We start from the raw sequence: 24,871 nt of genomic DNA, 5'->3' as shown, positions 1-24,871 counted from the left end.
AGGCACACACACAGACACAGACACACAGACACAGACACACACATACAGACACACACATACACACACACATACACTCACAGACACACATACAGACAGACATACACACACACACAGAGGCACACACACAGACACACACAGAGACACACACAGAGACATACACACACACAGACACACACAAAGACACACAGACACACACATACACACACAGACACACAGGCACACACACAGACACAGACACACAGACACAGACACACACACATAATACACACACAGACACACACATACAGACACACACATACACACACACATACACTCACAGACACACATACAGACACACATACAGACACATACACAGACACACACATACATACACACAGAGATACACACATACATACACACACACACACACACAGACACACACACACACACACTGCTGGAGGACAGAACCACCCCAGCAACCACAGAGCTGTGAAGACAGAATAGGACCTGCTCAAGCAGGAAGTGGAAGGCGCAGCTGGGGAGGCCCAGGGACCCTCCTGCACAGCCTGGCCGTGCCGGCCCCATACCCACCAGAAAGGGGTTTTGCCTGTCCCCCAGCCTCCTCCTGGCTCCGCCCGGCCTCGCAGCCCCCGCATCAGGGGCTCAGCAAGTGCCTGGGGCTTGTTGAGGGACCCTTACCAGGGGAGCCGAGGCTGGGGTCTGAGTGCATCCTCCCAGCATGCCAGTCCCATCTCCTTGGTTACATCCCTCCCATCACCCCGCCACTAGCTCTGCCCACGGTGGGCTCAGCACTTCCCCTTGCCGGATCTCAGCTCAGGGGGCCTAGAGTGGACGATCCCAGGGTGTGTGACACGGACCAGGGCCACCAGGGCCTCTGCAGGCTGGGCCCCTTGGAGCTGCCTGCCTTGGGAAGGGCAGCAGCCATGGCCGGGGGAGAGCCTCAGGGCTGAGCTGCTCCCCTTCAGAGAAACCAGCCCAGACACAGAGGGGCCTCTGTCCACTCACCTGCTAGACGCTCTGGAGGTCTCAGCAGGGCTGGTCCTGGCTGGGCTGGCAGGGGCTTGGGCTCTGCTCTTCACCAGGCCGGTGCTGCAGCAGGTGTGGGAAGACGCCGGCCCGCCTGAGACTCCACTGGTGAAGGCGCGATGCTTCCTGTTCTAAGTTAGGAACTGGAGGAAGTAGTTACGTGTGGCTGATTGCACCACATGTGTCCCTTCCAACCTCAGCCCGTCTGCCTACAGGGCCCCTGACAGAGGGCTGTCAGAGGAGCAACACACAATGGGAACACACCACCCATCACACACGCTCACAGCTGGAAGTGGAACAGCGTGCGGGGAGGATGGGGTGGGAGCAGGGCCTCTGGCGGCACCATGCGATGCCCCCACTGGCCGAGGGGGTGGCCGTGCCCCGCAGGGGACAGAAAACCCTGGAGGGCAGTGCCCAGGAATTTTCACCCCAGGAAGGGACCCGGCCTGCAGACTGTGCACACGGGAGGGGAGCATGCCCCCACCAAAGAAGAAGCAGACAGGCACTGGGGACGCAAACTTGGGTCACGGAAATTAAAAAGCATCACACGGACCAAAGGGCAGAATAAGAAGCTGGAGAGCAAATCAGCTGGAGAGCAGGATGAGGGCGTCGGCTCGGGAGGACGATGGGGCAGGGAAGAGGCAAGTCCATCTGCCCGGCCCTGCCCGCAGCAATTCCAGGAGAGAACAGTAAAGAGAGAGGGGAGAGACCCGGACAACAGAAGAGGAGGTCCGAGAGAGAGGACCGGACCCCGATGAAGAGGCTGCCGCGTGGCTTGGGAGGAAGAACAAAGGTCCCGAAACTGGTTAAATAGTGATGCTATCACAGAACATTAACGATAGAAAGAAAACAGGACAGATTCAGAGAGAGACAGAGACAGACATAGAGAGAGAGAACGAGGGAAGGGGAGGGTTAGGGTGGGGAGGAAGGGAAGCAGAAGAGGAGACACTGGTTACATCCACAAAGAAGCAGAAAGCAGAGCCTTCAGATGAACCAGGGTTCAGACACATAACTACCCTAAAATCTATTTGGAAGAGGCACTCCCAAAATAAAGACAGACGGATGAAGGAATCCAAGAGGAATCCAAGGGTCCCTGAGGGAAAGGTGACCAAAGAAATAAGGAAAAATTGTTAAGCCTAAGTAATTGTTGATTTTAAAATAGAGGTAAAAATATTAACAATTGGAAACAAAACCCCTAGAGGAGCAGAACAGATGAGCAGGGGGGGCACGCCGCAGCTTCTGATACTCATCAATGGACACTTTGCTAGGAAATATTTAATTTTATATGTGACAACGATTAGAACTCTCCTAAAGAATAGAACTAGGAAGTATACATCTGAAAAAGAAGAAAATATGACAAATCCTTTTTTTAAGGCAAGGGAAACAGAACAAACAAGAAAGATTGTGAACTAAGAACACACAATAAGGTATCAGGTAGGATTTCAGAAGTTCCGGAGAATCCAGAGTTCCAGGGTCACAGCACCTGCGAAGGGGTCACCTTCCTCAAATATAGTCTCGATGAGTTTTAAAAATAGAGCAAACTCTAATGATATGTTCTCTATCAAGGGAACTTCCTCTTTATGGAACTATTCCAGAAAATACAACAAAAAAGGAAGGAGAGATTGAGAATGTCCCCGAATCACGCCCCCTGGTGACTGTCGCTGGCTGTGACACCACAAGGACACACTCCACTCACAGACACAAGTTGCTTGCTGTCCTAGGCCTTGGAGAAAACAGCAATAGAAAGTAAGTTAATCATAAAGTAAATAACATAAAAATCACAACTTTTACTCTTGAACCCGAATCACGTCAACACTTCACCTCCCAGTACATAGGAGCAATGGGGACAGAGGGCTGGGTTAATGGTCTGGCAGGGATGCAGTGAGCAAAATCCAGGCTGGAGAGAAGCCCCCAAGATGAAGAGCAGGTTGCAAGAGAGGAGAGGAGGTGTGGGAACCCGAGATAAGAGATGGGAGAGAATAGCAACCAGTCACAGTGCACAGACCACAGGACATTAACAAATTACTGTTAAACTTTTGGACGTGTTAAAGGTTTTGTGATTATGTTACAGAATCGTCACCTTTTAGAGTCTCATGTTAAGATATTTGCACAGGACATGACAGGATGTTTCAGATTTGCTTCCAAATAATTAGGGGTGGGGTGGGTAGTCTTATGAGGAAGAAAGAAGAAAAAATTCTTGGCAAAGTAAAGCAAAATATTAAGATTTGATGAAGTTGGATGGTGGGTACAAGGGTGTAGGGATGCTGATCTCCACCCTTTTCTGCAGTCTTGAGATAATCTATTTTCTTTTTTGAAAAGGAACTAATGGGTTGGGAGACTGGGATTGACATATATACACTAATATGTATAAAATGGGTAACTAATAAGAACCTGCTGTGTAAAAAAGAAAATTCAAAAAAAAAAAAGAAGGAACTAACGGGGAGTGACTGCAAACGAGCATGAGGATCTTTTGGGGGTAACAGAAATGCTCTAAAAATAGATTGTGGTGATGATTGCACAAATCTGTAAATTCAGCTAAAAATCATTGTCATTAAATTGTATCATTAATATGAGTGGACATTGGCATTCAAATTCTCTTAATGAAGCTGTAAAAAATGAATTGAAATTAAGAATAAGAAAAAGAGGCACCAACATCTTCCAGTCCCAGCTGAGACACAGTAAGCACACTGCACTCCACCTTTACACTGACCAGAGCCAGAAATATCACACAGAATAAAATAAAGCAACTTTCTAGACAGACTGGGGTGAGAAATCAGAACCTGATGAAAGGCTGATATGGTAGCAAATGCCTTGTCCCCCTACATCCTGTGCATTAGATTCAAGGTAGCCTGCACCCCAGGACAGCACAGTGAGCACAGCCAAGAGAACCCCTCCTTTCTGGTCAGTGGCCTGAGAGGAGCAATGCCCTGAAAGAGAGAGTTGAGAGAAATACCCTATTTCATTTTCTTTTGCCTGGTCTTGCCCCAGAGGCAAATTTCTGTCCCAAAGCCGCACTCCCAAGATGGTGGTAGCAGCAGCTATAGCGGCAGAAGCTATTGTAATCGTCACTTTGACCCAGAGGTGGATCTAGGCACAGGAAGCATGTGACAGTGCAGGAGGCTAAAATTCCTGCTTTATGGCCAGAGGACCCGGAAAGGAAGACTCGGGAAGCCAGAGAGCATCAGAGAAATTAATAAGAAGGAGATTAAGACAGAGACCCTATACAGCCTATTTTTAAAAATTTTATTTATTTATTTTGGTTGCGCCAGGTCTTAGTTGTGGCAGGCCCGCTCCTTAGTTGCGGCTCTCGGGCTCGCTAGTTGTGGCATGCAAAACGTTAGTTGGGGCATGCATATGGTATCTAGTTCCCTGACCAGGGATCGAACCTGCATCCCCTGCATTGGAAGGTGGATTCTTAACCACTGCGCCACCAGGAAAGTCCCCTATAAAGCTTTATATGAAGTTCCAGACTCACCCCTGAGCTGGACATATGTGGAAATGACCCAAATACCATGTCAAAGGCTTTGAGAATTGAGTCGTGGTGTAGACCACTGCCAAGGCTGAAAACTGGACCAGGGGGATGCAAGTGCAAGATGGATCCAAGTAGCACAGCAGAGACTTTGAAAACTAAACTCACATTGGAACCACAGCCCACAGGAGGCAGGTCTGAACTTGTGGTCTGACCCAACCAGGCTGATGGCCAGAAAAAAAAAAAAAGAGAGAGAGAGACAGAGAAATGTTGGAGAACATTGGAGAAGATTTTGATAGGATCCACAGTCTCATTAAATAATATCTAAAGTGTCCAAGACACAATTGAAAAGTTACTCAAACAGCAACAACAACAAAGAAAATCTCAAGCATTTGTAAGAGAAAAAAACAATGAATAGATGCCAACTCTCAGATGGTCCAAATGTTGACATTGTCACATAAAGCATCTAAGTCAATTACTTAAAATGTGCTCCACCAAGTAAGGAAAACACCCTTGAAACAAACGCAAAGGTAAAAATTTTCAGCAGAGATATAAAAGCTATAGAAAAGAACCAAATGGGTATTAAAATTAAAAATATGATTACAGAAATAAAAAATTCACTGAGTGGGTTTAATAGGAGAGTGGTGAAGACAGAAGAAAGAGTGAGTGAACTTGAGGACCAACAGAAATTATCCAATATTAAAGACAAAGAGAAAAAAAAGATTGACATAAAATGAACAGAGCCTGGGGACCCATGGAATAACATCAAGAGATGTAACATTTGTTGCCGTTGGAGCCCCAGGATGAAAGGCATAACGGGTTGACCCAGAAAAAGTATTTGAAAGAATAATGGCTGAAAACTTCCCAAATTTGATGAAAAATATAAATTTACAGATTAAAGAATCTCAGTGAATCTCAAATAGGATAAACTTGAAGAGAATCAAGCCTATACACACCACACTTAGACTGCTGAAAACCAAAGATAAAGAAACATGTCCTGAAAGCCTCCAGAGAAAAATGACACGTCACATACAGAGGAAGAACCATTTGAAAAACATCACATTTCCCGTCAGAATCCAGGAGGTCAGAAGACAGTGGAACAACCTGTATAAAGTGCTCAAAGGAAAGATATGCCAGCTCTCAATTCTGTTCCCACAAAATGATTTCCACCAACGAAGGGGAAATGAAAACATTCTCGGGACTTCCCTTACAGTCCAGTGGGTAAGACTGAGCTTCCACTGCAGCAGGTGAGGGTTCAACCCCTGGTTGGGGAACTAAGATCCCGCAGGCTTTGCAGTGTGGTCAAAAAAAAAAAAAAAGCACTCGCAGATGAAGGGACAGTAAGAAAATTAGTCCCCAGCAGACAACTCTAAAAGATATCTTAAGATTTCAGGAGGGAAATGATACCAGAGGAAAACTGGGAAACTTAGAAATGAAGAAGAAACAACAGAAAAGGAAACTAGTGGGTAACTACGCTATTTTCCCTCTTAAGGTCTTTGCAATATGTTGATGGTAAAAATGACAACATTGTCTGGTGGGGTTTTCAATGAATGTAGATGTAAAATACGTGGCAGCTCCAACATAAAAGGAGAACAGTGAAGGGACATACACAGTTTTAAAGTTCCACTTCATTTCACTTGAAATGGTAAAATGTTCATTTTAAGTAGACAATGAGGTGTTTAGTATATATATTGCAATTCCTCCAGGAACCATTGAGAAACCTATATTAAAAGATATAGTTTAGGGCTTCCCTGGTGGCGCAGTGGTTGAGAGTCCATCTGCCGATGCAGGGGACGCGGGTTCGTGCCCCGGTCCGGGAATATCCCACATGCCGCGGAGCAGCTGGGCCCGTGAGCCATGGCTGCTGAGCCTGCGCGTCCGGAGCCTGTGCTCCGCAACGGGAGAGGCCACAACAGTGAGAGGCCCGCGTACCACAAAAAAAAAAAAAAAAAAAAGATATAGTTTAAAAACCAACTGATAAATTAAAATGTAATACTAAAAACACTGATACAATCCAAAAGAAAGCAGAAAATGGAAATAGAAAAGTGAAAACCAAAGGGAGCAAACGAAACAAAAATTTGAACAACAGACCTAAATCCAACAATTTCAATAATTACATTGTGTAAATGATCTAAATACACCAACTGTAGGACAGATACTAGCAGGTGGAATTTCTAAAAATATGACCCAACTATATGCTGCCTATACGAAACACGCTTTAAATATGATAATATAGGTATAGGTAAAAAGAAGACGCATGGGAAAGATACACCATACAAGCACTAATAAAAAGAAAAATAGAATGACTGTGTTAATATCAAGCAAAGTAGACTTCACAACAATGCAAATTACCAGGTGTATGGTGGGGCTTGACTTAATGATGAAAGGGTCTATTCAACAAGATGATACAACAATTGTAAATGTGCATACGTCTAAGGACAGAACATCGAAATACATGAAGCAAAATCTGAAAGAACTAATAGGAGAAACAGACAATGACAGCTGGAGCCTTCAACACTCCTTTCCCAGTCGTCAATTTTTTAAAAATTAGACACAAGATCAGCAAGTACACAGAAGACCTAAAAAGCACCCGACCAACTGGACCCGAAAGACATTCCACCCAGCAGCAGCGGGAGGTGCCCACAACATGGTCACCAAGGAAGACTGAGTCCTGGGCCATAACATAAACCCGGACACATTTAAGAGAATTGAAATCATGCACGATACGTTCCATAGCCATAATGGAATTATTAAATGGAATTAAACCAGAAAATAAGCAACAGAAAGAAGAAATCTCCTAAGAAACAACGTACTTCTAAATGATCCATGGATCAAACAGAGCCTCAAGGGAAATTAGAAAAGATTTTGGACGGAATGAAATGAAACACAACATACCGTATTTGTAGGATGTAGCTAAAGCAAGGTGTAGAGGGAAATTTATAGCATTAAATGCAAACATTAGAGACCCAACAACATGAATGATTCTCAGGCATTGTGCTCAGAAGACCAGCAAGACAGAGACTCCAGCCTATGGGGAGATTAGCATCAGAACTGCCATGAGAATCCTTCTCCCAGCCATCTGGGGACAAGATCTACAAGGCGAATTAAAGAGTGGGGGGAAATGGGGGGTGGCATCCTGCATTGAGGTGTACAGTGTGCACCCCATTCGGCTCAGCAGCACCCACCAGGAACGATACCCACCAGGGCTTCTGAAGTGTCTGTGTCTTTATGGGGCAGTATTTGTATGAAATGTCATTAAATCTCAACTAGTACCAGGGAAATGGCCTCGGCAAACCCTGGCGCATCCATTCTTGGGAATTCACAAAGTAGTTGAAACGCCGGCGGCAAGAAGGCAGACAGGGACTTCTGGGAATGAAAACGTGAAACAGAGGACATCACAGGCCTTTGTGGCGAGTGACCGAGAGGGACAGGGCTTTGCATCTCGAAGAAAACAAGCCAGGGATGAGTGAGCTTTTGGAGCAGCATTCTGGGAATAATCTTCTCCCCTAAGTCAGCCGAGAAATTCCACTTCCAATTACTTTCACCTCCACCTTCCAGAAAATTGACTTTATTTCACCAGGTGTTCACTGAGGACTCCAGGGCCTGGGCGGGACACTGAGCTGTACGCCCAGAGGGTGCACGGCCATGCCCTCCGGAACATCATGGCCTGGCTCAGGAGGCAAGCATGTCATGGTGATATAAAGCAGGATGAGGAGGGATACCCAAGTGTGCCAGGCCTGGGGGCTGGGGTGGGCAGGAGGCAGCCAGGTGAGTGTAGAAAAGAGGAAGAGATGCCATCCCCTTGCCATCGTGTACATTGACCTGGGCACCCCCAGCCCCCTTCCCGCCCAGCCATGTCCCCACAACACACAGCCCCGAGAGCACAAGAAGGGGGCTCCTTTGCAACAGTGTGAAGATTAAGAAATATTTAATGATGGAGAACATGCGAAGGGGTTCCAAGCTCACCATATAGAGGTTCCCGGGTCGGTGCAGTTTTGTTGCCGACACTGGGAGGAGGCTGCAGTCAGACATGAGGCCCACGATGCTGTGTCTGTGGGACAGATGAGGCACGAGAGCCGGAGAAAGACCAACCCAGCACCCAGCACCCAAAAGGCAGAACGCAGTCCTTTGAGAACTCGCCCCACGTGACGTGCGGGCGTTCACGGGAGCAGCAAGGCTGCCAGCAGCTCCTTCCCAGCCCCCAGCTCCTGGCTGGCACGCCTCCACCATCTCACCTCCCTCTGCCAACCGCCCTCCCACCTGACCTGCAAATTCCCCCTCCAACCCAGCCCTTGTCTTCTCCAGACCCTTCCCCCATCTTAAAAAGAGAAATTCTCTTTTTAATTTCTTCCTGCCAGTAGCTTCCTCCTGCAATGTTGATTCAGCTGTTGCTCTTTTGTGGGGAGGCGGGGGTGGGAGGTGGGGGGGTGGTGGCGGCGGTGTGGGGAGGCAGGGATGGGAGACGGGGTGGGGGTGGGGGTGGGGTAGGGGTGGAGATGGCAGCGGGGTGGGGAGGCAGGGATGGGAGAAGGGGTGGGGAGACGGGGGAAGGGGGAGGTGCTGGCAGAGGCAGCTGCAGAGGGGGTGGCAAGCACATGTCAGGGGGGCTGGGGGACCAGAGCAGGAAGTAGTGCTCGCCAGTGGCAAGGGCTCAAGTAGCTCTTGCTCATCTGGCCCCCCACAAACCTACACCAACAGGCAGAAAGCCACCCAGCCAGGGCAGTGGAGGGCCTTGCTCTAATCCAGGCCACATACGTGCAGGAGGGTAGCCAAGTGAGCACGGAAAGGAGAGAAGAGATTTGAGAGGCTGGGGGCGGTTTCTAGCTACCTGCTGTCCTGAACACTGGCCACAGCACACCCAGCCCCACTTCTCACTGTCAAGCAGAGGGCCTTTACTCCTTAGCCCTCCTCCTGGGGGCTTTCGCTGTTTGTGGGAGGGAGCTGAAGAGGTGGCATTCCTATTTCCCTGACATACCTGGAAGGAAGGTGTCTGAGCACACCAGGGAGGCCGGGGTGGGGGCCGCGGCCTGGGCAGGGGTTGCCCGACTCTCATCAGAGCACAGAGATGGACTGATACGCTTGACAGCGTGGACGGTCACACTGAGCAGAGCCCCTGTCAGAGGGAGGAAGACTGGGCTCTTAGTTTAAAGGAGTCGGAGCCAGCAAAAATGTTAAGCGATGACCAACTCTGGAGGAAAACCAGAAAGTTGTACCAAGAAGAAACGGTAATTACAGTGTCCACTTGGCTCAGCAGAACACGTTTACACAGTGAGAATAAGGAAAGCACTGAGCCCAGGCTAAAAATAAAACTGTGATAACAGCTCTACCGAGAGGTGACGGCCGGAGCGGGGGTGTGAGGAGCTAACACCTCCCTCTACTGGAACAGGAAGAAACGCCTTTCCAGACCCCTCCCTTCACCACAAAGCCCAGGCTGATCTGTGGGGCACCCATGGTGGGGTGGGGTGGGGGGGTTGGGGGCAGGGGGGGGGGGGGTGGACATCTAATCCTAACCCAGTCCCCAGGGTCATTCCTCTCCTTCCTGGTACTTGTCATATTGCTATTTCCTGTTCAATTTGTGTTTTGCACCAATGCCACTTGAGGACGCACATCCACAGGAAGTCTAGGCTGCCTTTGTCAAAGCAAGTTGGCACCTTCCAACCCCGGATTGAGTGGCCCAGTTCCCAGAGGCTCTGTCTAAGCTCCTCATGCCCCAGGGGCCTGGCTGGGGGAGTGGAGTCTGAGGCTAGAGACAGCACTTGCACTTGGGGTCTAACAGCTGGGCCCACTAGTAATGGTGGCAACTCAGGACCCTTGGTCTTGTTTTTCCTCTGGGCCTTAGTTTCCCACAATCTGCTCCCCTGCCCAGTTGGGAGGATAAATGAGGACACGTGAAAGGATCCTGCAATGGGCCTGGCACACAGCAGGTGCCCAATATGTGCAAAGATGTAAATCATACAAAGAAAAATGAGATGTGGTCCCAGCGCTCATGGAGCTTTTGATAAAATTACAGACTTTTTTTTTTGGTAGGGGAGGGTCTATATCTGGATTTACAGAGAAATTCTTCCCTTTAAGTTTTCTGCTTCTACCTTCTAACTTTTCAACCTGGGGGAACAATCTATCTTTTCTGCATTGGTCTCTTTCCACGTAATAGGAATTGGATTCTCTCCCCGTTCCCTCCCAGCAATGCGGTGCCAATTCCAGCCTGGCTTCCGCAAGTTGAGAGCATGAAGTAAGAAGGATGCAGAGGAAAGCATGGCATCTGAGCCCTTCCTGGGGGGTGGGGGGTGGGAGCAAGGGCCCCGCCCACCCCAGGAGATGGTGGGTTTTAGGCAGGGTGAGATTTCAGAGGAATGTCTGAGAAACTCCTTCTCACCCGCCCCCCTGACAGGATCCCTGGGGAGGTCCACAAAAGCCCACGTGCTTTTGTGATCCTCCCGCACCGGGGACCGCAAGCTTTAGCGAAACCTAATTACCTGCCTCATCCCTGAGTTTGCCTGTGTTGTCCTACCCGCACGCTTGGCCCTGAAGCCCTTCTTGCCCACCCACACATTTCCCACCCTGAAGGGTCCCACCTAAACGCTGTTGGCCCCTGGACCCCTCATCCCTGCTGTGTCCCTAACTGGTAAGGAGCTGTCCCTTCCTCTGGCCCCAGGGTGGCACTTTACACGCAAGGTGGCACATCAGTCGTGCAGAGGTGAAGGGCAAAGGCCTGGGTGTGTGGCCTCAGACTTGCAGCCAGTCCCCTCGTCCACCAATGAGAATGACGACCACGGCGCTCTGTCACCAGGTGTGGGGTTATGAGCCACATGGACACAGAGCAGCGCCTGGCACAGAGGAAGTGCGATGGCTCTGCTGGGGACGGGGAGAGGCAAGCTTTCCTGAGAAGAGCAGATAGCACCTGTCTTCAGCTTGGCTGCTGAGTGACCTGTGCTGTGGCAGCCACAGCCCATCCTGCCTTCGATAAGCAATCGCATTTAAACGCAGATGGAGGGCCAGCCTGTGGGTTGGGGCTCTCTGGAAGTGAGGGCAGTGGCGATGGGGGCGGGAGGAGGGAGCGCAGATCCACTGGTCCACGTCCAGCCCGCTGGATCGGAGCTCAGGGTGGGCCCCGGTGTCTGTTTAACACACTCTGGTGGCAGGTCATCAGTGGGGGGACAAGCCCAGATGGGACCCTGCGTCCCACGCCACACTGGCCTGCACGGGAAGGCACTAGGCACTGGGGAGGAAGGAGAGGAGGACGTCAGAGGCTGGAACAGAGCCCAAGACCACCCAGCGCTGAAGCAGGTCCCAAAGGTCATTTCTGTCTTGGAAACTTTCTCTCTCGGCCTTTCCTGTCATTTCAAGACTCCTCGACCGCTGAAGCACCTCACTGGCTCCCCAGTCCCCACTGAACCCCCAAGGGCGGGCGTTGCAGTGCCTGACCCACCTGGGCCCCCGGCACTCTTGCAGGCATCCCGGCTGGGGCCAGGGGCCCCCCTCTGCACACCTGCTCTCCTCCCCCTTCTTCCTCCCTCCTGTCTGGTTCTGGGTCCCAGCCCAGAGGCAGCCTCTCGGCCCGGAGGGGCCTCTCCAGAAAGGTCTCGCCCTCCTTCACCGGGGAAGCCCCTGTGGTGGGGGGGATGGTCTTCTGTCTTCCTTCTCCCACTTAGGTCATGTTGTCTTTCTCCAAGAACTAGCAGCTCGTCTCCGGCACGGGGCCCCATGGGTCAGCCTTGCTGCTGGCACACAAAGGAGGAGGGCAGGTGGGCAGTGGCTGAGCTCGGGAGAGCTGGCGTACAGGCCAAGCACAAGCCGGGCAGGTGGCTGCAAGGCCTTAGGCCGGTTCCTGGAAGGCACCTTCTTCTACCTGTAAAGTGAGGGTGGGGGTCTGCCTCTCAGGATGCTGAGATGAAGTACAGGAAGCTCTCAGCAGAACCTGGGAACACGGAGGTGGGGCAGGGGTCAGGGCCAAGTGCCAGGCCAGCCCAGCAAGGCTGCCAAAGCGGGGGCAGGGGGTCAGGAGTGGAGAGCAGGGCACCCAGAGGCTGGCTAAGCTTGGGGTGAAGCCGAGGTGGAGCTGGGGAGGAACATTGCCCTAATCTGGGCGTGGCACCGTCCAGCAGGGAGCGACCCACTGAAGGTCACATGGGTAGGAGGTGGGGCCGAGCTGTCAGAGCTGAGCTGCAAGCTGGCTGACCCTGGACTGTGTGCTGCGTGGGTGTCAGGGAGACCTAATCCTTTCCGCATTTTAGCAACGATCAAACTTCCTAGTTACAAAGGCTGCACCACCCAGGGAGGGAAAGAGAGGCTCGAGGGGTGTGGACACTGTGCACTGCGGGGACATCTCTGGGCAACAGTTTTAAAGGGATTTTAACTTCAGAACTAGATTTCTATATTTTCCAAATTGTCTATGATAGCCACGTATTAATTTTGTAATCAGAAAAGGGTGTTACTGTAAATCAAGTTAATGAGACCACAAACCAAAAACCTACGGACCCACCCCCATCAGCTGGCTCTCTCTCTAGATGGGGGAGGGCTAAAAGGAGGAAAAGGAACAGAGCTGGAAGGAGGGCGCCAGGCTGCGGGGCTCCCCGGAGTGCCACGGGCCAGGGCCACCGCGTCTCTTAGCCGGCGGAGTCAAGTGGAAATCGCGACCCGGGTAACCTCCTGCCCAGCCTCATCCTCTCGCCCCTCCCTCACCACTTCCTCCCGATCACCCCCCCTCCCCCGCGACCACACTGAGGACGCATTATTTTTTACCCCAAGAGTTTCCCAGTACGGCAACTGCACAACCCCAAATAGTTTGCACCAGACCTTCCTGTCGCATTGCTGGGCGCAGACGGGCGGGACCCGCTAACCCCGTGGTCGCCGCGCGCAGAGGCGCACAGGTTGGGCCCGGGCCGCGCTGTCCCAGAGCCAAGCGGGAGGCACGCGTGCCCGATTCCCAGAAATTCCTCCTGTTTGGGGGCTGCTCAGACAACAAACGGCCCCGCAGAGACCCAAACCGATCATTTTTAACCCCAACGCCGGCCTCATTCTCCCAATCCGTAGCCGGTGGACGGAGTCCACTCGACCGCGAGGCTGGGGCAGGTCCCAGCCGCACGCCCTGGAGTCTGGCGCCTCCTTCCCGGAGCCGCTTCCTTAGGGGGTCCTCGGGGCACGCCCGCAGAAGCGCAGAGGGTGGGGAGCCCCCTCCACCCCCATCGCCCCGGGGCAGCAGGGCGGGGCAGGAAGGTCCTCACATTGAGGACTTTTCTTTGCCCCTGCCCGGCTCACACGCCCCAAGGCCCGCGCGCCGAACCTCCGCCTGCCGCGGGGCACCCTGCCTGGTGCTGACGCTGACACCCCGACGGCCCGCCCCTGAGCCGCCAGACTGCCGGGTTTGCTTCCCTACCGACTTCCTGCCACTGGAATCTGAGCACCGGCTGCCCGCAGGGGCTTCCTGGTGCTTTACCTGACAGCCCTCAAAGAACCCCTGCGGCAACCCAGTGTAGAGATGGGGAAACTGAGGCTCCTACCTTGCCCAAGTCATCTCCAAGCCTGGCCAGCTCGCTGGGGGCGCGTGAACCGGGCCTCCTCTCCGGGGAGAGGCCCCGGGGGCTCCCGAGACCTAGACTCAGGTCCGGCAGGGGCTGAGGGGAGAGGAGTGTGGCCAGGGAGGGGGCCGATAGGACGCCTTCCTGGGGCTGAGGAGGGCTAAGGAAGGCTTATCCGGGGCCAGGTTCACCGGGCTGGGCGCTGTACGCGGGAGGCTGGTGCAGCCCCAGGACCACCTCAGGAAGGAAGTCCTGACAGTGGGCACATGGAGATGCGTGGGGTCAGGGCATTGGCCCAGGGTTAGTCAGGGCTGGGATGCAGTGGGCCCTGGGGCTCCACGTCCCAGCCCGGTCACTGGCCAGGGCGGCGCCCACGCCGCAAGGAGCCGCGGGCGCTGGGAGGAGCAGCGGGTCAGAACCGGCGGTCTGCAGCCCCGCTGTTCGCAGGTGCCGTGCGCTCTAACGCGCAGCCTGGTGGGGTTTGGGAAACCCGAGAGCAGAGAGCGAGGGCGTCATCCGGAAGTCCTTGCGGAGGGCCCCGAAGGGCCGGGTGGACTGGGATGGGCGGCCGGGTGTTTACCCCGAGGCTCTCCCGGAAGCCATCCTTCCACGACTTCCTGGGACCACCGGACCCGCAAGGAGGTCCGCGCCCTGCGGAGGCTGAAGGCGCTCAGGGTCCGGGGAAGGGCCCGCGCTGGCATCCCCAGCACGCCCGCGCCTGCGCCCGCGGCGCCCCAGCTCCTCCAGAGAAACCCACGCGGGCCGCGGGCGCCCTCCCACGACAGAAGAATTAACTCGCGCCTCCAGCACGGGGGGCGTGGCCTGTCCAGAGACCACCAAGGCCGCGAGGTCCCGCAGGGAGGCGGACGGCACATGGGACAGAGGAGACACGGCTGAGCGCTGGGAAGGACAGAGCGGCTGAGGGAGGGGTCCTCCCCTGAAGGCCAAAGCCAGGGGTAGCCTTTCCAGGGCGATCGTGGCCGTGGCCCCTCTGGGGAGGTAAGGGCCTCCAGTGAGGAGGCCAGGGCAGGAGCCCAGGTGGGACTGGAGTTTGGAGGGAGTGATAAAGGGGCTCTTGGGTTGGATGTGACAGGGAGAGGGGACGCTAGCCAAGGTGACGCCTCGGTTTGGGGCTTGGGCGGCTGTGTGAGTGCCCGTGCCATTTCTTCTGAAGGGGAATATACTGCCCGGGTAGTGGGGGCAGGTTGGGATGGGAACCAAGAATTCCACTTTAAGATTCCCTCAATTTCAGGGGGAGACCCAGAGGGAGGTCGGGGTTGTACATGAAAGTGTCAGGGGAGCAGGGTGTGGCCTGGCCGCGCAGAGGGATGAAGGCAAAGAGAGGGAACGGGCCCCAGGATTTAAAAAACTCATAACAGATCCATCTTGCAGCAGTTGGACGTTCTTTTCCTTTTCCTATTGAGAAAGCATGGGCTGTACAGAAAATGCAAAAAGCAAACCCTGAAATGGAGGCCGCCCTGCAGGCCTTGGGCTGCATGCACCCTGGCAGCACGTGTACCCGGCAGTCATTACCTCTGTGTTCTCCTTAGGTCTGGCGGAACCAGAGAATGACTCGTGACACCCCTTCAGGAAGTTGTAGGTGCCACCAGATGAGCGGGGACACGAGTGGGTGGTGGGCTTGGCCTTCTCCATGCTCCAGAAAGCCTCCCCAGAAGTTCCACTAGTCTGGGTCACAGCCAGGAAACAGGCTCTAGCCAAAGGAAGCTGGTCTGGCAGGCGCTGGTCAGACACCCAACCTGGCCCTGGGCAGGCAGTGGTGATAGCAGGGCCACTGACAGAGTCGGGGTGCCGAGTCTGAGAGCTGGCTTCTGGGGTTTCTTCCAGGGACATTTCTCTCTGGCTCCAGCCCAGATCCGTTCTGTGAAGTCGCCCCTATAAATCCTGGCCTGATGCCTCTGAGGTGTTTTAATAAGTATGGGGTTTCCTTTAGGGGATCCCCAGTCCTCCGATTCTCTTCCTCCCCGCAGGGCGTTTTTGACAGGCACAAGCAAACACACTCGTGTGTTTCAACAAACTTGATCCCCTCCAGCGCTGTAACCATCATTCTCCAGATCACAGGGAGGCTGCGTGATTCCAGCAATTAGCCACACCTGCCCCGGGAGGCGGGGCGGAGCCAAAGGCGGGACGAGGAGCGCGACCCCGCCCCCACACCGCAGCCCCGCCCCTCTGCGGCCCCGCCATACTCCTCTCTGGCGCTTCGCGGCCGGCGCGGGCAGGATGGCGGACTCCAGCCACAGCGGTTCTTGTTTCCACCGGGCCGCCAGAGTGAAGGACCAGCTTCCGGCAGCCTGTGCCGCGTGTGCTCTTCGGCTTCCGGCCGGTTGTGGGTCTCCGCCGCGGACATGGGGAAAGTGAGGGGCCTGCGGTCCCGGGTGCACAAGGCTGCCGTGAGGCCCACGGGGGAGGCCGCGCCCGGCCCCACGCCCCCCGCCCGGGAGGCGGCCTCTCTGCAGGCCTCGGCTGGCGGAGTCGGGGGGAAGGTAAGCTGGGGACACTGCGGGCCGTGGGAGTGGGGAAGGGCTGCGGGTGGGGGAAGGGGGCCGCGGGCCGGGGTCGGGGCTCCACACTTTGCGGCCTCGGGGGTCCCGGGCCGGCTCCAGCCCCGCGTGCTTTGTGGGCACCCCTCTGTCGCCCCTGAAGGGTCCCCGCGACCCCAGGACCGCCCTGGGACTCGGCGGAGTTTACCGCGCGGCCAGCGGGCCTTCCTGGTCCGCGAAGTGTCGTGGCCTCCGTGGGCCCCGAGGCTCGGCTGCTCAAGTGCGCGACGGCCTGGGAGGCGTTGACTTGCTCCGCGTTTGGAGTTCTGCGAGGGAGGACCAGAAACCTCCCATCCCCACGTGTAGAAATGCTGCGCGAAAATGGCAAAAATTCCTGTGCATCGTAGCTGTGCTCCGAGGAAAGGAAAGGGAATTCCCAGGATTAACGAAAAAAACGAAGAGCAAACTGAAGAGACCCTGTACCCTGTAGCAGTCCCCCCCGTCCCCCCATCTTACCTAGCCCTAAGCAACCACTGATCTTTCTGCCTCTGTTCGGTACATTTCCTATGGATGGAGTCGTGGCCTTTGCGTTTGGCTTCTTGGACTTAGCATAGCGTTTTCAGCGCTCATGCAGGTTGTATGATGTATATCAGTGCTTCATTCCTTTTTGTGGTGGAACAGTGTTCCACTGTTTGGTTAGACCATGTTTTGTTTATCCAGGTGCTGACCCTGGAGCCTGGAAGCATTTACTGGTGTTTGTAACCAAGGGGCTAGCACCCGGACAGTGGACAAAATCTTGCTGGTTTGTGGGGATTGTGGCTTTGGATCAGTAATGCTAAAGAGAGCAGCCATGTTTGTTAAGCACTTGCTGTGTGCCAGGCACTTTACTTCTTCATAACAGCCCCAACCCTCATTTTGCTGAAATGAGGAAAAAGCTGAGAGTTTAAATAAATTACCAAGGACATTCAGCTGCTGATGGAGGAGCTGTTTGAACCCAGGATCTGGCATCAGTGCCCTGGTTTTCATAAAAACTTTATTGGGGTAGAATTCATGTCATAAAACTCACCCATTTAAAGTGTACAATTTAATGGGATTTTTTTTTTTTAGTATATTCACAGATTTGCACAACCATCACTACAGATTTCAGAATATTTTCATCACCCTAAAAAGAAACCCCATACTTATTATCAGTCGTTCTGGCAACTATGAATCTGCTTTCTGTATATATATGCCTCTTCTGGATGTTTCATACAAATGGAATTATACGGTATGTGGCCTTTTGTGTCAGGGTTCTTTCACTGGGCATGCTTTTGCAGTTCATCCTTATAGTACTATTTTTGTAGCATCCCTTTCTTTGTTGTCTTTATTGTTTTCATGGCTGAAAAATATTCCATCGTGTGGGTATACCAGACCGTGTCACATTTTATTTATCCATTCATAAGTTGGATAGTTAGGTTGTTTCAAATTTTTGGCTGTCATGATAATACTGCTGTGTACAGAGTTTTCTGTGGATGCATGGAGTGGAATTGCTAGGATGTATGGAACTCTATGTTGAACTTTTTGAGGAATTGCCAGATTACTTTCCACAATGGCTGCACCATCTTAGAGTCCCACCAGCAATAAATGAGGGTTCCAATTTCTCCACATCCTCACCAACACTTGTTATCGTCTGTCTTTTTGATTATAGCCATCCTGCTGGATGTGAGGTGATATTTCATTGTTTTGATTTGCATTTCCCAAAGGGCTAATGAATAATGTTGAGGATTTTTTTCATGGGCTTGTTGACTGTATATCTTTGGAGAAATGTCTATTCAAGTCCTTTGCCCATTTAAAAATTATGTTGATTGTCCTTTTGTTGAATTGTCAGAGTTCTTTATATATTCTAGATAGTAAACCCTTATCAGATATATATGGTTTGCAAATGTTTTTTTCACTTCTACGGGTTGTCTTTTTACTTTCTTGATATTGTCCTTGGAAGCACAAAGTTTTTAATTTTGATGAGGTCCAGTTTATCTTGTTTTCTCTTGTTGCTTGTGCTTTTGGTGTTGTGAAAAGTCAAGGTTTAGTTGAAAAGCTCAGGGGAGTCTGAGCAGAGTTCGGTCATGGAGAGACTTTTTGTCAGTGGATGTCCTTTGCTGGTTGACATAGGGCTCACGATGTACCTCAGTATTTACATCTTAATTCAAGTGAAAGACGGAATCTTCACTACTGTTTAACTCTATTCCCTCTTATCCCCTTGTTGTGCTGTTATTGTTATGTATGCAAGCTGGTATCATTTGCTTTCAGCCTAAAAAACTTTATTAGTATTTCTTATAAGGCAGGTCTACTAGCAAGAGATTCTCTCAGCTTTAGTTTATCTGGGACTGTCTTTATTTTACCTTCATCTTTGAAGGATAGTTTCGCTGGATATAAAATTCTTGGTTGACTATAGTCTTTCACCACTTTTATGTTATCCCACTGCCTTCTGGCCTCCATTGCTTCTCATGAGAAGTCAGCTGTTAATCTTATTGGGGTTCCCTTGTATGTGATGAGTCATTTTTTGCTGCTTTCAAGATTTTCTCTTTGCCTTTAAACTTTTTGACTATGATGTGTCTTGGTGTAGATCTCTGTGCTTGTTCTGTTTGGAGTTTGTTTATCCTACTTGAAGTTCATTGAGTTTGGATGTATAGGTTAGCGTTTTCCATCAGCTTTGGCAAGTGTTCAGACATAATTTCTTCGAATACTTTTTCTGCCCTGTTCTGTCTCTCTTCTTCTGGTGCTTCTGTTACATGTACATAGGTTGGCACGCTGAATGGTGCTCTGAGGCTATATTTGTTCTTCTGCAAGGCTGTTGTGTAAGGTTATTTCTATTCATTTTTTTCTGTGAAGCTCTGTTTTTTTTCCGTCTTTTTTTCATATGGTACAATTTCTATTGATCTTTCTTCATATTCACTGATTGTTTTCCTCTGCCAGCTTAGATTTACTTTTGAATCTCTGTAGTGAAATTCTTCATTTTGATTAATGTACTTTTTTACTCCAGAATTTTATTTACTTATATATAATTAAAAAATATATTATAAAAACATATATATATTTTGTTATGGTATGCAGTAGGAGTTGAGAATCATTTTTTCTCCATATAAATATCATTTTGTTTCCACATAATTTATTGGAGTTCTCCATTAAATTATCTTGGAACTTTTGTCAAAAATCAATTGACCATATATGTGTGGGTCTATTTATGGACTCTAATATGTTCTGTTGATCTGTTTGTATATCCTTATGCCAATGCCACACTGAATTGATTGCTGTAATTTTATTTTTTTCTGTTTTTAAAAAATTGAGGTATAGTTGATGTACAATGTTATATAAGTTACAGGTGTACAACATAGTGATTCACAATTTTTAAAGGTTATATTCCATTTATAGTTACTATAAAACATTGGCTATATTTCCTGTGTTGTGCAGTATATCCTTGTAGCATATTTAAGACTTCTATTTTTGAATGATTTCTGTCTCTTTACTGATGTTCTCTGTTTGATGAGATGTTGTCATCATACTTTCCTGTAGTTCTTTAGACAGGGTCTCTTTTAGTCCTGAGCATATTTGCAGTGGCCGCTCTGAGGCTGTTGCCAAGTCCAACACGTGGGCCCCTCAGAAGTAGCTTCTGTTGCCTAGGTCTTGCTCCCCGGCTTCTTTGCACAGGCCCCGCTCTGTTGTTGAAAACCGGATGTCTTAGGCAGTGCGTGGTGGCGCTGCGGGGGCTTGGTGCTGTGTACCTGGTAGTTACTTGCTCACTGGCCTGGCTCCGGGCTGCCGTGTGACTCAGGGTCCGCTCTCTGCCAGTGCGCGGCCTCCCATCTCCCTGCTCCTGTTTCTTCTTGCCTTTATCTTTCAGCCTGGCAGCCTGGGTCAGCACAAGCCTCTTACTGGTCCGACTGTGCTTAAGCCCCCGTGGCCACAGAGACCTCTGCCCTTTACCGCTGGATACATGTGTGTGGCTGGGAGGCTGCTCTCATAGTTCAGGGAGCTGACGTTTTGACCCGCCTTCACAGGGACTAGTGGCTTTGCCATTCTGTCTGGCCACTCCTGAGCCAGTGCAGCCTTCAGCTCACACCACCTCCAGCCTGCCATGGTGCCGCTTCCTGGAAGCTGCCCCTGGGCCAGGGCGGCTTGCTGCCCGGCCAGCGTCTGCTCAGAGGTTGTGCCTAAGCCCCCGTGTTATTGACGCCCCTTCCAAGGCCGCTGTCCTGGAGCTTGGACCCGAATGAGCTGGCCAGGCCTGGGAGACGGGGTCTGGGTTAGCACAGTGTGATGGGCAGGGTGACCTGGAGGATTTTGAAATCTTGATGTGGGATGAATGGGGCTGGGAAACAGTGAGACTGCTGAGATGGAACAGTGGCTGTGAAACGGGAGGGACAGTAGGAAGGTGGGAGGTTTGGGGGGAAGCCTGATTCCTCTCACAAGGGCTCCTGAGTGTTGAGGGTGTAATTCATAATCATTATTGATCCTGCATCTGGTCTCAAAAGGTCCCGCAACCAGGATCCAGGCCTGGGTGGTGAACTGAGGCTGCAGAAAGGATGTGGCTTGAGAGCTCTGGGGTCTGAGCTGGGGTGGCCTCGGGCTCCTCTCCAGCTCCCGCTCTGGAAAAGCCGGGGTCCGGCCCTCGCCGAGGGGTCTCTGAAGCCACTCTGAAGCAGGTCTTAGGTCTCCTCTGTTTCCATTTCAGGAGTGGGCCTTCATGAATGCCAGTGTGTTTGCCGGGACCACGATAGACCCCAGCGCCTTGGTGCAGAAGCTGGACGTGGACGCGAGGAGCAGCGCCTCCGTCAGGAGAGGTGAGAGCAGGCAGGACGGACCTCAGGGGTGGGCGCCAGGCCCGCTTCCACGTGCTCGCGGGCACGGGTCAGAGCAGACTGCAGGTGCGCCTGTGCACTTCGAAGAGATTTGTTTTATTGGTGGAAAATTTTAAGGATGTACTAAGCAGAAGATGGCATAAGACAGTCCACGTGCCCATCCTCTGTTTTCACACACGCAGTACTGGGTTATTTTGAAACAAACAGCATTTCCCACAAGAATTCTTTAGTAAGTATTTTTAAGAGCTCTTAGAAAAAAAGACATAAACACACCTACAAGGCCATTATCACACCTAAACAGATCAGTGGTAATTCCTTATTTCAGATAAACGAAGTAAAAGAATCTCCCATCTTCGTGCTTGCCTCAGTCAGAACCAGGTGGGAACAAGGGTGCGTTGCAGCCCCCGCTCCCCTTCTCCTTCACGTGCTTATCACGTGGGGGAGGTCTCTTTTCCTCCTGCACCTCCCCCACTTGGGGCTTTGTGGTGTTCCTAGCTCCAGCGTCCTGTCTGGGCTGCTCCTGGAGGAGAGGAGCGGCTCTCCTGCCCTGGGTGGCCACACCGCCACCACTTCCTGGAGAGAAGCTTCATGCTGCATACGTGAGCTGCACATTTACAGATGAGCCATTGAGAATAGAAGCGTCTGTATCCCTGTGGGGAGCACCCTGGCCTCCGGGGCAGGGTTTCTAGGGTTTCCATCTACAGTTTGTAAACAGCTATTGCGGTTGTAAGCTGTAGTTATCTCACACGTACGGCTTACATCAGGCATCTCCCATGAGGTCATGCTGTTTGCATCACTGCTTTGGATTTTTTTTTATTTCACTGGGGAGATTATCGGAATCTCCTTGCCATTCCTTGTATGTTGAAGCTGTAGGGAGGGAAGCCTTCTCCCCTCTACCCTCCTAGGTTCTTGGCTAGGACCCTGCAAGTTAGACTAACAAAGAGAGATTAACAAGAGAAAAACAAACTACTACTGTGTGCAGGTCACATCACATGGGAGGAACCTCAGTGATGAGTAACTCAAAGTGGTGGTGAGAACTTGGGCCTCTGTAGCATCTTAGCGAAGAGCAGTGATGCTGTGGGCTTCCGAGGGCAAACTTCGGGGGGGTGATGAATACATAGAGGAAGGTTCACGGAGGTCCATGTGGTGCCGGCTCTGGTGTCCTCATGGCCATGAGAATTCCTCGGAAGAGGGGATGCATGGTGGTCCTCATTTCAGAATTTTCGGTTTTTAGTCAGATAGGGAAGTTCTGGATGGCTTCTTTCTGCACCTGCTGATTCTGTTTGCCTCCAGCCCAAAGTAATGCTGACATCCAAAGTGGTGTGTGTGTGGGAGCCATATTCCCGGCCCTCAGGCTCTCCTGCTGTTTCTTGGGCTGATTCCGCAGAGCACATTGCCGCTCTGGCTGCGTGACCTGCCTGAGTTCTTTCCCATGGTGGGTGCCGCAGGGACTTGCCTTCGTTTGGGTGGGCAGGGTGTGCCTGGGGGCGCCGGAGCCATGGCCTCTCAGGTCCCTTTGGTGACCCACGTGATCAAACAACTTTCTGTGTGTTCGTTGGTCCTCTTACGGTTTGTGTACCGGGCAGTTTTGATGGCTTTTCTGGCTAGCACCAGCATCCCTGGGGTCCTATCCCAGACCTGCGGAACCTTGTTTTCACACCCCCTCCAGGGGTCTCCGATGCTGCCAGGTTCAGGACACTGGTCCAGGGCCTAGTGGGTCCTGCCTCGCGGCTGCAGGAGCATAGAAGCCCCCATCTCCTCTCGGCCCTGAGCTGTGATGGGCTGTCATCCAGATCTCCTGACCGGCCCTTGCGGTCCTGATCTGTGGGACTGTCTCAGTGTGTGGCAGGCAGACCTCAGTTACCCCGAGCCTTAGTACTAAATCTGAGGGGTTTTACAAAATTCCAGGCCACCTCCCACAGCATTGGCTGCCCAGAGAGCATGGCCAACCAGAAAGAGCAGATGTCACTTCCCATCAGAGGGGGCACTTAAAATCTGGGTGGTGTGGAGGGGGGACAGGGAGAGGAGGAAGGAAGGGTTTATTTCGTTTTCTGAGGTGGTCTATGGGCTGTGACCAGGAGAGAGAGCAGCTCAGGAAAAGGCTCATCAAAGCCCGCCGAAAGCAGTCTCTCTCCAGCCAGAAAGGTGTTTTGTTTTGTTTTTATTAAGGATGTCAGAGTGTCATAATATACAGAAAATTAAAGAAAATTTACAGGAGAGGGCCCGGGCTCTGGGGCGCAGAGCGCTGGCTGCTGTGAGCTCTGCAGCCTTGCGCTGGCAGAGTCCCCGGGGACTGGAGGAAGCGGGTGGGCCGTGGTGGTTGTGGGGCGTGTGCTCCGGAGCCGCAGCTGGGGGCTTGGTCGGGGCACTTGGCTCTCTGGCCCCTGGCTGCTCACCTGTAACGGGGCGATACTGGCCCTTGCATCCTCAGTGCCGCCTGCTTTGGGGTTCAGATGAGTCAGTAAATGTGGAACGTGGGGAACGGCACCTGGGCCTGGCTTCCGTAAGTGCCCGGTGGTGCTGCAGGAGCAATCGGCCACGCGTCCCGTTGAGCGAGGCCCTCTGCTGGCTGAGGTGCCCTGGTTCCCGGTGGCAGGTGTCTTTCACCACACCCACGCCTCCCTCTCCAGCTGCTCTTGCGTTTTGGGGTTCCTCAGACCTGCCTCCTGATTCGCCAGTGCCCTGGATCTCTTGGGCTACGGGCCTTGTGGCTCCCCCGGGTTCGAGCTGGGACCGGTGGCCCGGGGCAGAGGCAGGTCATGTGGAAAGTGGCATCCGGTGACTCAGCTCTGCTCAGTGACCTGCTGGGCCGTGACGGCGAGGGCGCCTGTCTGCCTGGATGAGCACGTCCTTGCCCTGGGCTGAGGCGCAAATAGCACTGCTCCCCGCGTCCCTGGCCGCTGTGCCTGTGTGGTCCATGTGGTCCCAGAGGAGCCTGGTTGTGGGTCCCCCCAGCTCCCCGCCCCGGCGTGGACGCATGTCTGCTGGACTCCCCTCCCAGTGCAGACCGGCGCTCACACCCTCCCCTGCAGCCTGGACGCAGTGGGGCCTGGTTGACCCCGGGGGTGGGGGGTGGGGGGCAGGGGGGCGGGGCTTGCTGTTGGCATCTCTTTAGCTTCCTCCGGGAGCCTTTGGGACCAGGTCTGCCCCCCGGTTTTCCTTCTGATTCCAGGCAGGGGCTCTGAGTTTCCTGTGGGGGGACCACTGGGCTCTGCAGTGATGGGCCTCCCCGCCCCCCACCAGCAGCAGAACTCAGCTTCGCCCTGAGGGTCGGGCCCACGGCCCACGGATCTGCACCTGCAAGGGAGCAGCCTCAGCTCCTCCGCATCCGGACTGGAGGGCGGGTGGAGGGCGGGGTGGCCCCCGGGCTCCCGCATCCTGCCCCGCACAGAGCACCGCCCTCCAGTTCTGTGTTCTCTGTGCTGTGGTGCTGCGGGAAACAAGCCCACTCCGTGCTCAGGTAAAGCACCTGCGCTGTTGCCAGTCTTTCGCCTGTACCCTGGGCTGGGCAGTCCTGGCCCCTGGACT

General features: G+C 52.6%; 2 protein-coding genes across 7 annotated transcripts in view; one reads left to right on the top strand and one right to left on the bottom strand.

Annotated features, from left to right (window-relative positions):
• ITGB2 (integrin subunit beta 2) overlaps nucleotides 1–14,144 on the bottom strand; it is a 41,050-nt gene extending 26,906 nt beyond the window's left edge. The window contains exons 1-2 of one of the 4 annotated variants that reach the window (XM_029215358.1): nucleotides 8,462–8,714; nucleotides 1,006–1,169 (exon numbers count right to left, since the gene is read on the bottom strand). The gene's annotated coding sequence lies outside the window, so the exon portion shown is untranslated. Of the gene's footprint in view, nucleotides 1–1,005; nucleotides 2,387–8,461; nucleotides 8,715–13,992 lie in introns of those variants that run through there. The other 3 variants (XM_029215363.1, XM_029215361.1, XM_029215360.1) reach the window with 3 other exon arrangements.
• A 464-nt stretch (nucleotides 14,145–14,608) lies between these two features.
• FAM207A (family with sequence similarity 207 member A) overlaps nucleotides 14,609–24,871 on the top strand; it is a 29,825-nt gene continuing 19,562 nt past the window's right edge. Inside the window, exons 1-3 of one of the 3 annotated variants that reach the window (XM_029215367.1) lie at nucleotides 17,289–17,310; nucleotides 17,616–17,775; nucleotides 21,217–21,325. In XM_029215367.1, the coding sequence (XP_029071200.1) occupies nucleotides 17,737–17,775; nucleotides 21,217–21,325 (148 nt within the window). In that variant the 5' untranslated portion in view covers nucleotides 17,289–17,310; nucleotides 17,616–17,736. Of the gene's footprint in view, nucleotides 16,512–17,288; nucleotides 17,311–17,615; nucleotides 17,776–21,216; nucleotides 21,326–24,871 lie in introns of those variants that run through there. The other 2 variants (XM_029215365.1, XM_029215366.1) reach the window with 2 other exon arrangements.

The sequence above is a fragment of the Monodon monoceros genome, unplaced genomic scaffold, assembly GCF_005190385.1.
Source record: "Monodon monoceros isolate NGI ecotype Baffin Bay Population unplaced genomic scaffold, NGI_Narwhal_1 Super_Scaffold_11, whole genome shotgun sequence".
Taxonomy (NCBI): Eukaryota; Metazoa; Chordata; class Mammalia; order Artiodactyla; family Monodontidae; genus Monodon; species Monodon monoceros.
The sequence above is the reverse complement of the archived record's forward strand: the minus strand, read 5'-3'. Positions and strand labels throughout refer to the sequence as shown.